The sequence below is a fragment of the Musca vetustissima genome, unplaced genomic scaffold (assembly GCF_032173495.1).
Source record: "Musca vetustissima isolate MV318-11 ecotype Yass unplaced genomic scaffold, APGP_CSIRO_Mvet_v1 utg40097, whole genome shotgun sequence".
Classification (NCBI taxonomy): domain Eukaryota; kingdom Metazoa; phylum Arthropoda; class Insecta; order Diptera; family Muscidae; genus Musca; species Musca vetustissima.
Genome location: NW_026874847.1, coordinates 45118 through 58629, shown reverse-complemented (window position 1 = coordinate 58629; position 13512 = coordinate 45118). Strand labels below are relative to the sequence as shown.

Below are 13512 nucleotides of genomic sequence, written 5' to 3'. Positions count from 1 at the left end.
AGGGTGTTCGCATGTCGTTATATATCGTTCGCAATGACGCGTTTCGATAGTTTAACATTTACAGTGGCGTAACCGTTTGTTTTTTTGCTTTTGTGAAACAAAAACAAACAACGCGACGGAACAAAAATAACGAAACAAACAATCTGCCAGCTTGTGAGCCAGCCAGCCCGCAGCGGCTCCGCCAGCACTACCAACAAAGCTTAAATCTACAGCTTGTCTTTTTGGAAAGTTGACGTTTGGGCCGCATTGTATAAATACGAGTGTTTGAACAATTTTGAAATTTAATTCAGTGCTCACTTTCGCTTGCAACGGTTCGTGAGTTGGTTTTTTGTAAACAATTCTGGAGAAACAATCATACTATTAAAACACACGATCACAACAACAACAACAAAAAATATATCTGCCAAAATCCCGTGTAGAGGCTCAAAGCGTGTATCTGTAATTCAAATTCAATCTTTAGGAAAAAAAACAACTAATTTACAAATCTCAAAAAAACAACCCAAACTTAAAACTACAACAACGTCTATTTAAATCAAATTTATTTTCACTAATTCTAATTAAATAAACAAATAACAACAACCAAAATGAAATTCTTCATCAACGCCGTTGCTGTATTCTTGTTGGTAGCCTGCGTCTGTGCTGCTGCCACCGACAAAAAAGACACCAAAGAAGATGCTCCTGCCGAGGCAACCATCAAAATCTACAAACGTTTGATTCCAGCTGATGTGCTTAGAGGTAGGTGATTCCCCCTCCAATACAATGGAACAAATTGTGAATAATATTAACCAACAAAAAAAGAGACTTAGAAATTAACAGAGGCGAGGAATTGAAGAAAAGCTTTTCTCCCTCTCTCTTGCTCTATAATGTGAAACAAGTTTGGATTTCAAATATCGAAATATTTCTAGATGTTTTGATATTTATTTGAAATTTGAAAACAAACTATGAATTAATTTGTGTTCTAATGGTCATAACCATGCATGCTAATATTTAAAAAATATACAACAATTGGAATTGGAGTTAGGCGACATTATAAACTATTCAAATATATGACAAATGTAAATAGCGGATTAGAGCCAACTTATAAATTATTAATAATTATTAACATAAAATCTGTACAATTTATTCCATAAACATCTCTTAATTAAAAAACAAAAACAACAAAATCACAAAAGAATGGATTTAGGCTACTTTGTAAATTATTGATCGTTAACATCAACCTCATTCACACTGAACCTATGAACAACCTCTTGAAACATTCTCAAAACGTGCCACACCTTAGCCGCAAAAAAATTGGAACCACTTGCCGGCCGGTTGTTACTCTTTCAAAGAGTATTAATTATATTTTTTTTGCTATTTTCAATAAAATCGTGTTATCGACACACCTAATATTTAGATATTGGGTTTGGTTGTAAACGCTGGCTTTTTACACATAACCTGAACTTTAATCTCTTCATGTGGGATCGAACAACCCAAATCAAAGCAAACAAAAAAAAAAAAAAAAAAAAAATTTGGATTATACTGTTAATAATGGAGGTGAATATGACTTCATTGCAGAAACCATATCAGGATTTGTGAGTTAGACCGGTTTTTATGCGATCACCCCGATCTGTGTTACGCTTTTTTGTGTCTAATAGCTAATTGTTGAGAGGAGAAGAAAGAAACCAAAAGCTATGCCTTTTTTTTTTAGCTGAATATGGTAACTTGACAGCATCGTTGACGTGGAAATTTTTTCGTCTCTAATCCTAAACCACAACCAGTCTTGTTTGTTACGTTAACTACATGTTCGATGGCATGGAATTTTATGGAATGAAATGGAACATTTACACAATTGAAGTCATTGGCAATTACTTAATGTGGGGGACATTACTTAATGGAATATGGAAAGAAAAAAAATCTTTGAACAAGAAATTTTAAATCGAAATTCATTAAATTTTGGAAATTATAGGAAACTGTAACCAAATTTTAAATTAATGTTAGTAACTTGGTATTGGAAGGTCTGCCCATGAGGATGTGTGCTTCTTCTTAGAACTGGCTATCAACTATAGTTTAGCATAGGACAAACAGCCATTTGCGATTCAACTGGAATTCGAGTTGGAAATTTCAATTCTCTGCCCTCGAGATTTTTTCTACAAAAAATGTTGAAGCTTTTATGAATTTAAGTATAACTGCATTTTAAAGAAATATTTTGTCGACATAAGCGATAATATTTTAAAGAAGATTTTTTCAAGGAACCACTATAAGCGGGGATATTTCTTTAAAGCTTATATTTATTTTAGAAATATTTTCAAGTTTTTACAAATTTAAATAAAAAGTAACGATTTATGCGTGGATTTTTAAGAAATATATTGTCAGTGTCCGACATAAGCGAGAATATTTTAAAGAAAGTTTTTTTCAAAGGATCACTATAAACGAGGATATTTTTTTCAAAGTTTGTTTTTTAAAATATTTTTTTCAAATTTCAGCTTATTTTTTTTATAAATGTCAATTGTCATGCGAATGCGAATAACCAACCCAATGTTTTTAAGGAATATTATGTGCATCCCTAAAAAACTATAAGCGTATAATATTTTATAAAGGATCAACATAACCTAACATTTTATTTAAAGAAAAAATGTTTCAAGGACCATCATGAGGGTATTCAAAAAATTGTACAAGGATGAAGAGAGCAAGGTATTTTAAGTTATTTTGTTCAAGGTCCCATATAATCGTAGGAATTTTTTAAAGATCGGTATAAGCGTAGAATTTTGGATGTATTTGTTTAGAAAGCTCATCACTACTATGTATATCGTCTGCTATCTCTACTGAAAAAAACTTAAAATTTCCAATAACTCCAGAAATCTAATTCATTCAGGGTCTGACAGAAATTGGTAAGAAATCCCATAAATTCGATAGAAATATAAATTTGCCATTTTTATACCCTCCACCAAAAGGTGGAGCAATACTCACCGGCAATATTCACCGGAGGCCCCACAAAGTATATATATATATTGTTGATGATTTTTGTTATTTTGAATTTTGACTTGTAAGGGCAGTGATAATTTAAAAGTAATTTTTAAGTGATTATTTATACTCTTTCTAAGTTTCTGCAATGAAAAGGAAAGCCAGGAGAAGAACCTACGTACCCACCATTAGGCGACGCGTTTCGCCGTTGATTAAGGGCTAATCAAGCATATTGGGCTATGTGGCTTTACAAAGGTCGTACGTTGATAACTTGTATTTTTTCCGCCCTGATGCGAAACATGCATATGCCAATTAAATTTAAATTTGTCAAAGTTCGACATTTGTCTTCATTCTGAGAATAAAATTTACACATGTCCATCTGTCTGCTGCCTGTCTGTCCGTCTGTTGAAATCACGATAGAGATAGCTATATTTAAGATAGAGCTCCGAAATTTTGCACAGACATTTCTAGTACTCCTAGGATGTTTGTTGTTGCAAATGGGATATATCGGTTCAAGTTTTAGGGTAGCCCCCATATAACGGTACCCCCCAATATTCGCTATTTTGGACACGTTTTGCAACCGAATTTGGTACTTTGAGTTCTCATTGAATAAAATATATTCGTACCAAAAATTATTAATATTGACCGAAGTTTCAGGGTAGCCCCCAAATATTCGGTATTTTTGGGCACGCTTTCCTACCAAATTGACTGTAATTTGGTATTTTGGGTTCAGCTTGAAGAACACATATTTCTACTAAAAATTATTAATATTGACCCAAGATCTAGAGCAGCCCCATATAATTGTACATCCCAATATTCGGTATTTTGGGGATTTTAGGCACGTTTTCCAACCAAATTGACAGTAATATTGAGTTTTGGGTACTCATTTTATAGCACATTTCCATACTAAAAAAAAAATTAATATTGACCAACGTTTAAGGTTAGCCTCCATGATATGGTATGGTATATTGAGAACTTTGAACACGTTTTTCAACCGAATTGGCAATATTTTGGTATTTAGGGTTCTCACCACATCTCTGCACTAAAAGTTATGAATATTGACCCATGTCGGTATTTTGAGAACTTTGAACTCGTTTTTCAACCGAATTGGCGGTATTTTGGTATTGAGGGTTCTCATTGGGTAGAAAATTGCCTTAGGTAAATATTCGCACCTAATTTAATACTAACTATTCAAAATTTTGTGCAAGTTATTCAACGAAATTAGTCCTAATTTTATATTTTGAGTACTCAACTTTCCTCCCAAAAATTACCCATACGCAGTTCACTTTTTGGCATATTACCCCTTTAACAGGGCACCAAAATTTGATTTTTTTTCTTTTTTTGTGGATTTCAACCCAATTGACTACACTTTATTATTGATTGGTAAATCCTCCTACCAAAAAATATAAATATCGGTCAATTTCTGTATATATCCCACATATAAAGATCCATGTTTTTGGCACCATTGGGCGCCAAATTCTCTCCTACCAAATAATATAAATATCGATCGATCTTTGCGTCTAGCCCTCATATAAAAGTCCAAGTTTTTATGGTGCTATGGGGTATTATCCAACCAATTTAAATATAATTTTGCATTACAAAATGACATTCCGGCATCTTGGTGACTTAAAAACTTCTTCACAGAACATTTTCAATTTAAGTCTAAATTTTGTATATAGCCCTAATCTTTGGTACTTTCCGTTTACTTTCAATTTCAGTTTTCAATACATAGAAATACGTTACCAGTCAATATAATTCTCATTGAGGTGGGAATAATTTCATTAACAAAAAAATCCCCCAACATGTGCCAAAAATTTCTTCGACCTTATACTAATAATATTTATTTGTTTATTTCAATTTATTGAATTACCATATCACAGGAATATTTGGTTCGATGTCAAATATGCCAAATATTTAGACATAAATATTCAATGGCTATACATACGTTAGCAGTCAGTATACTTCTCATTGATTTAGTGAATAATTTCATTAACAAAAAATCCCCCAAAAATTTGCTACAAATTTCATCGACCTATATATTATTAAAATTTTATTTGTTTATTTTAATTTTTTTAATTACCATAACATTTGTATGTAAAGGAAAAAAATCGAAAATGGCAAATATTCAGACATAAATAGTTATTTGTTATTCTAAATAAAATTTATACATGATTTCAAATATTGAATTTGATTTAATTAAAATATGCCGAAATTTTGAAATCTCATTCGAAAATGTATAATATTCGTATGCATTTACACACAATCTGGGATAAAGCAAAAAAAAATAAGATTTCAATACTGCCTCATACGTTCCATCAATAATACATTTTCAAAAAAAAAAAAAACAAATATACATTTTCTCTTTTATATATCCAATATTTCAAAAATATTATATACCATGTAAATTATTTTTAATGATTTCATGGTATTTTAATTAACATTTTAATCTTTCTTTTTTTTACTTTTACAAATATATATTTTAATTAAGACACAGACAACATTGCTGTGTTCAAGCAAACCGTATCCACATTTGTCAAAAGTGGATTATGTATTTCTCAAAAACAAATCACCATTACCTTGTTGAAATCGTACTAATTGAAATCTCAAAAAAAAAAACAACGAAAATAATACTCATAATTATCGAAGTTATGCAATTGGAGTAATTAATTAAACAACAACTTAGTTTAGTTCAAACAAGTTCCATTTGTGGCAAATGTGACGATGGCAATGCACCATCGCCACCACCATCACCATCACCATCACCACACACACTATTGCAACATTTTGCTGCAGCTTTTATAAAACATGCCTATCACAATTTTTCGTGCCATAATAAAAATAATAAATATCCACATTGACATAATTGGAACATTGGTTTGAGTTTTTGTAGCATTTCTGTAATTTATCGTAAATATCTTTTGACATATGGACATATTATTTACAACATTTTTGTTTTACGAACAAACAAAAAAAATTTCGAAATTTTTGTGTGTTCGATGTAATGTGGAAATGTGGTGGAGTTGGGTGTGTGAGGGGGGGAAAGATAATGAGAATGATGTGACCTATATGGAGCATAAGGAAATGAGGAGGGTAATTAGTCGTTAGGTTTTATGTCATATATACAACCATATGATTCGTTTACTTTTAAAGTGGTTTAAGTCAATTTTTTCTTATATTGAGATATTTAAAGATTTTGTTTCAAAAATATTGTTAATTGGTATTGATTTTGTTTGTGGTTTTGTGCTCTTTAAACCTGATACAATATAAAAAGTAAAATGTTTTGAAAATTTTTCTAGAAAAACAAGATTTGGATAAGAATCTAACTTTTCACCACTTTCAAAATAAACGACTCATATATAACTCAGATTGGTATCGTGGTGTCTGGTATATTTTTGTCTAAACTCCGACTCTAATTTTGATGACTGGCACCATTTGAAATAAAAATCTGGCATAACCTAGAATTTTTATAAAAAAAACAAATTATTCAAATGCAGATACATTTTTCGTAAAGGCTTTTAGTGTATTCCTAAAACATATTATGATAATCTGAAATTGAATTCGGAAAAGAAATCCGGAAATATCATCAGCTTCGCCTTTGCAGGTTTTACTTAAATGTTCCAACCGATCGGGGTGTTCAAACTCTAGATGACGTTCACTATATTACAGTGTTAATATATTTTATACACCTTCAGTTCGGAGACCCCCATATATAAATACATGATCTTAAGACACATTCAATGTCAATTTCGTCATGTCGACATGTCTTTCAAAATGTCGACAGAGCTTGCAATATTTAGGATACAGCTTTGAACATTTGCACAAGCATTGCTGCTTGGCATTGCACATGGTATACATCGGACCATGTCTTGGTATAGGTATACAAAGAAAATTTCCGAATAGCCCCATTGTTATGGTATTCCTCATTACTCTGTATTTTGGGGAATTGGAATTTTAGGGATAGTCCGTTTGTCATAGTTTCCGGGGAGCCCTTTTGATATGGTATCCCTCATTTTTCTATATTTTGGAAGATTTGGGATTTTCTTGCAACCAAATCGACTCTACTTTTGGTTCTCAAGTGTAAAATTTTCCAACCAAAAATGATCAATATAGGTCTATGTTTTTGTATACTTTTACTTACTTACTTAGCTGGCTGTTACAGAACGGTTGTTCCATAAAAAAAGATTTCCAAGCGCGTCGGTCTTGTGCGTAAGTCCACCAATTTGGAAGACCACGTTCCAAGATGCTGTTTTCTACTTGGTCTTTCCACCTAATTCGTGGCCTTCCCCTTCTACGGGAACCATCACTGACTATGACTGACTATGTCGATGTCCGCGTATAAATTGTAAAGCTCGTGGTTCATTCGACGCCGATATTCACCGTCGACGCAGATCGGCCCGTAGATGTTTCTGAGAATTTTTCATTCAAACATCCCAAGAGCTGATGAGGATCTGCTTGAGCAAGTACCCATGCTTTTGATCCATATAATAGCACGGGTAGTATCAGCGTCTTGTAAAGTGTGAGTTTGGTCTGACGGGAGGTGGCCTTGTTTTTAAACTGCTTACTTAGACCATAGTAGCATCTGTTGGCCATCACAATCCTTCTCCGAATTTCAAAACTGATGTCATTCGTTTTATTTATGGCGGTACCAAGGTATATAAAGTCTTTAACTACCTCGAAGCTGTAGTTCTCAAGTTCCACAGTTGGTCCGAGTCTACTGGACGTCTTGCGCGTTGATACCATCAGCTTGGTCTTCTCGCCGTTTACTGCCAGACCCACTTTGGCAGACTCCTTTTCAATTTGTTCAAAAGTGGCTGTTACCGCTCGCAATGTTCGACCCATTATATCGATGTCATCGGCGTAGGCGAGTAGCATGTTTTTGTATAGCTCTCATATAATGGCCCACCCCATTTTCGGTATTTCTGTTACTTGGCACTAAGCTGTTTCGGAGGCTGGTATGCAGATATGCAGCATACTATCAGTACAGTGATTTTAAAATCTCCTGAGATATGCAAATGAGAAAATCCTAAGAAGTTTGTATTTTGGGTTCTAATTAAATAACACCTATCCGTACCAAAAATTATAAATATTTATCAAAGTTTCAGGGTAGCCCCCATATAACGGTACCACCCAATATTCGGGGATTTTGGACAGACTTTTCGCCCGACTTGGCTGTAATTTGGTATTTTGGGTTCTCACTGTATACCACATCTCTGTACCAAAATTTATTAATATTGACCCAAGTTTCAGGGTAGTCCCTCCCAAGTTTCAGGGTAGCCCAGGGTAGCGGTACTCCCCAATACTCATTATTTTAACGATTTTTGATAGGTTTTTCAACAGAATTTTCTCACCTCTTTTCGGTATATTTAAAATTCTATCAAAACATGAGTTCTATTCTAGAAGCCCCCATTAATTTTACATATTTGAAATGTTACCTGGCCCGAACTTAATATTGTTTTACCCTGTTTTTACATATTCTTAAGTTTACCATGCCACCTGACTAATAAATATCTAAAATCGGTATTTTTTTTTATTTTATGATTTTTTCCATCACCTATTCCAAAAAAAAGTCAAGTTCAACGTAATGCAAATGACTAAACTTTGTTTTTTTATTTATTTATTTCGTTTGTTTGTTTTTATTTTTCGATTTTTATTACCATTCCGCTTTGTGATATTAATTCAAGCGCAAAAATAATGCCAGATTGTTGTTTGTAGATATTATTTGATACACCTGGTCCGATGACGAGTCATATTATATGGTTCACATTGAAAGTGAAAGTTTTACGAGGCGTCAGTGATTTTAAATTCGGCATAACAAAATGTTGCAGGTGATTGACATCAGCGATCAGTTTGCATTTTACGTAAAATGCAAAACAGAACAAGTTTCACAAATAAATACTATCATTAAAAAATTAATAGTTTATTATGTGAATATTTAACAGAGAAAATGGTGATGAATATGTAAACACCTGGTTATCGCATGGAATGACGTAGTTTATTACTTTATATGGGATGGGTGGACTACAAAATTTAATTTTTTTGCTTTAAATATTTTTTTTTTTAATTTTTTTTAATATTTCTTGTATTTATTTTCCCTTTTGTTTAATTTCTTACAGATTTCCCCGGTATGTGCTTTGCTTCCACCCGCTGTGCCACAGTTGAAGTTGGCAAATCATGGGAATTGACACCATTCTGTGGCCGCTCAACTTGCGTACAAAATGAAGAAGATCCCTCAAAGTAAGTCGCAATTTATTAACGAAAATCACTTCAACGATTTATTATTATTATTTTTTCTGTCTTCTCCTTAGATTGTTGGAATTGGTTGAAGATTGTGGTCCATTGCCATTGGCCAATGATAAATGCAAATTGGACACTGAAAAGACCAACAAGACAGCTGCCTTCCCCTACTGCTGTCCCGTCTTCACCTGTGAACCTGGTGTAAAATTGGAATACCCTGAAGCTGTTAAGGAAACCAAGAAGGAATAAATTTATTTAAAAACACACTCTCAAATTATTTTTCTAAGCTAAATAAAAACAAACAATGTCTGTAAATAAACAATAATAAAACAAAACATACACACAACTCAACACAAAAATGCCGAAACAAAAATCCCAAACCATTACATTTAGGTAAATATTTTTTATTTTGTTTAATTTTACTCCATAAAAATTTCACACTCTATAAAAAACAGAATATGCATCGTGATAACAACAGACTTTTTTGTATTAGTGTCCTAGTTTAGGATAATACTTTTTGTACATAACTCTCGTTTTATTTTTGTTTTTGTTTCTCTATTGTCATCGATTTAAAAATTTGTTGTCATTAGTTACATTTTACATTAACAATAATTTAAAACATTCACAAAAATTAAACAATTTGCCCAACTCACATTCCATATCAATCAATCAAAAAGAAAAGCATTTAAGAAAACAAAATTTAAAAGTAATTCTAATTTCTATGTGATTAGATTGTGATCTTGAATTCAAATTGTAATACAGAAAAACAAAACAAAAACGTTCGACAATAATAAAAATTATGGTTTGTAAATCTAAAGTAATATTTTGTTCTTTAAATTTTTTAGGGAATTAATTACAGTGAAGATAGTTTAACGCTTTATTAGTCAGTCTAGAAAATAATATTTAGTCATGTTTAATTTAAAATATATACTAGGAAGCACTGAGAGGGTGAAATAAAAAGAACTTTTAAGGAATGTTCAACAGTCGGACGGAACCGACTATATGATACACTTCACCACTTTTGGGAACATACAAGAGATACTCATATTTACAATATTCTGTAGATAGAATAGAAAAAGAATCTTGACTTCAATCCAATACGCTAGGCAATTTTTCATGTAAAGTAAACAGAAATAGAACCCTCCATAAAATCGAACAAAAATATTTGTGGGAGCTATATCTACACATTTACATAAAATCCGGCGAAACTTTATATGGGAGTTATAACTAAATATGAACCGATTTAAACAAAACTTCGCATACATTAATCAGATCCTATTTCAGCACTCTATGCTAAATTTTGTCTCAATCGGTCAAATATTGGCAGTATGCTGCTCCATTTACATCAAATCGGGCGAAACTTTATATGGGAGTTATAACTAAATATGAACCGATTCCAACAAAACCTCGCATACATCAATCAGAACCTATTTCAGCACTCTATGCTAAATTTTGTTTCAATCGGTCAAAAATTGGCAGTATGGCTCTCCATTTACATAAAATCGGACAAAACTATATATGGGAGCTAAATATGAACCGATTCCAACAAAATTTCGCATACATCAATCAGAACCTAATTCAGCACTCAATGCTACATTTTGTCTCAATCGGTCAAATATTGTGCCATTTACATAAAATCGGGCGAAACGTTATATGGAAGCTATATCTAAATCTGAACCGATTTCAACAAAACTTTACGAACGTCAATCTGTAGTAATTTCAATACGCTATGCAAAATTGTGTCGCAATCGGACAAACATTTACAGTATTCTCCCTCATTTAGATAAAATCGACCGAAACTTTAAATGAGAGCTATATTAAAATCTGAACCGATTCCAACAAAACTTTGCATCAGCATATAATTCAGTATTCTGTGCAAAATGTTGTCTCAATCGGACCAATATTGGGAGTTTGGTGCACCATTTACATAAAATCGGACGAATCTATATATGGGAGTTAAAACTAAATCTGAACCGATTTTCTCCAATTTCAATAGGGTTCATCCTGTACTTTGGTCACAAAAATACATGGCAATATTCGCACTCTCTTTTCCAATAAGAGGTCAACAGCTCCTCTGCGGCATTTTTTTAGAATCATGTTTTCCCGGAATAAAAATATATTCCATAAAATTTAAATTCTGTTATTTTGCACAGAAAAGATTTGTTCCATCTGACCTACTAAATATTGACAGCCATTTGAATTAGTTGATCAGATGGCCTTCCCTATTGAAAATATGTCATGTTCGGCTGATAAAAGTGTCTTCTAGAGCCACTAAAAACTCAGAAAAAATAAGGTTTTGGTTCGAAATATTGACCGATTTTCATCAAAACAGTCATGCTTATTCATGTTCAGACCCTTTTCTCTGTGTAAAATATCGTGATGTTCGGATCATAATTGTGGTCTCTAGAGCGGCTAGAAAAACATACAAAGAAGAGTTTTTGGTCTATTTCATCCCCTAAATATTAACCGATCCTTGCCAAAAATTCTGTTATTTTGCACATAAAAGATTTGTTCCATCTGACCCACTAAATATTGACAGCCATTTGAATTAGTTTATCCGATGGCCTTCCCCATGGAAAATATGTCATGTTCGGCTGATAAAAGTGTCTTCTAGAGCGACTAGAAACCCAGAAAAAAATTAAGTTTTCGGTTCGAAATATTGACCGATTTTCATCAAAACAGTCATGTTTATACATGGTCTGACTCTTTTTTCTCTGTGTAAAATATCGTGATGTTCGGGTGATAATTGTGGTCTCTAGAGCGGCTAGAAAAACAGACAATGAAGAGTTTTTTGTCCATTTCATCCCCTAAATAATAACCGATCATTACCAAAAACAATAGAGGTCTTCCTTGGCCAGACCCTTGGGGCGGGGTGGGATTTCAGTAGGGCACTTGAAGACGATCGGACCTTTAGTTGTTTAAGTAGTTTTCCTCGTGAAGCATTTAGGAGAAGGACAGTACTTAGTGGAGGTGGTACATAGCCCCCTTGAAGTTGGGTGGTTTGGTTGCACCGGGTGGTGATGGGTAGGTGCACCGGGTGTCGGTGCTGGTCTTGGTGCGGTTATCGGCGGTTGTTTGGCAGTTGTAGGTGGAGTGCGGTCTGCCTGCGGTTGTATGTGCATCGTGGGTGGTTCGTGGTGTCCACTTCATGTGCTTCACTCGTCCTGTGGATGTGGTGTAGGCTGTCCGTGAGGGCAGTTTTGTTCATTGTTTGTGTTGTGATGTCCGATGCCGCGGTCCGTTGGGGCCCTTGGTGCAGTCCGTGAGGACAGCATGTTAATTGTTTGTGATTTGTGTATTTTTCACTGCTTGTGACCAGGTTTTTCCTTGATACCTGCGGTTATCGTCGTTGCTTATTGTTGTTTTGGGATACCAGCCCGGACGTGTGTCAAACTGGAAGAGGCCTCGGGCTCGAGCCTGAGCGGAGGTTTTTCCGTACCGCGGGTGTCAGGTGCCCCTGGATCTGTTGATTCAGCCTGACAGTTGGTGTGGCCCCCTGGGGAGCTTCGCGGGGGGTTGTGGTCTCGCCCCTCACCAAGGGGGGGGGGGGGGAGTGTGCCTTCTGCATGCTCTCCAATTGGTACAGTACTTCGGTGCTGGAGCGCTGGTGGGCGCTTTTCCGCCTGTGGCTCAGCCACTGTGAGGTAGGCCTATTGGCAGGAACTCACATAAACTCTTCAGGATACTTGGCCAGAACCCTTCCTGCATCCAAATCTTCTTGACGATTGGTTCATAACTGTGTGCTGTATCGTACTAACAAATAATAATGCACAGACGTATGGACGGACACACATGTATAGATCGACTCAGCTAGGCGAGTCGAAAGGCGGGTCTATTTCGCGGCGTTACAAAACTTGGGGCCACACAAAACTGTAATATATATTTAACATTCATTGTGAAGATATTTAGCACTCCTAGACTGCCTGGAGTACAAAATTGAAGCCAATTCGATTTAAAAAATCAACATAGGACCATCAACAAACCTAAAATCGGTCGTGACTTTTACATATAGACTTTGTCAAAAAATTATTTTTTTACAAAGAAGTTGAGTACATACCAGGAACTTTTCGGTCGGAATAGCGCCTAGGCCCATTAAAATGCTTTAAAATTGGATGGAGGGATTCCATAGTAACGGATGTGTTTGTATATGTATATGTTATATCCACAAGGGGCCAGGAGTGTCAGTCAAACTTCAGGTTTCCTATGTCAAGACATTGACAAATACTGAAAATCTCGGAATGTCATCTAAATACCTACACGGGGTGGGGCCTTACATAGGGACTATACCATAATGGGGACCTTGAAAATGTTCTTCATGGAAAATTTATACAAAAATAC

At 34.4% G+C, this 13512-nt stretch overlaps 1 protein-coding gene across 1 annotated transcript; it reads left to right on the top strand.

Moving 5' to 3' along the window:
• Positions 1 to 558: 558 nt before the first annotated feature.
• LOC133337213 (uncharacterized) lies at positions 559 to 9436 on the top strand. The gene is made up of 3 exons (XM_061545468.1): positions 559 to 735; positions 9054 to 9174; positions 9246 to 9436. The coding sequence occupies exons 1-3, from the start codon at positions 585 to 587 to the stop codon at positions 9421 to 9423; spliced, it is 450 nt and encodes a 149-aa protein (XP_061401452.1). The 5' UTR covers positions 559 to 584; the 3' UTR covers positions 9424 to 9436.
• The last annotated feature ends 4076 nt before the right edge of the window (positions 9437 to 13512 follow it).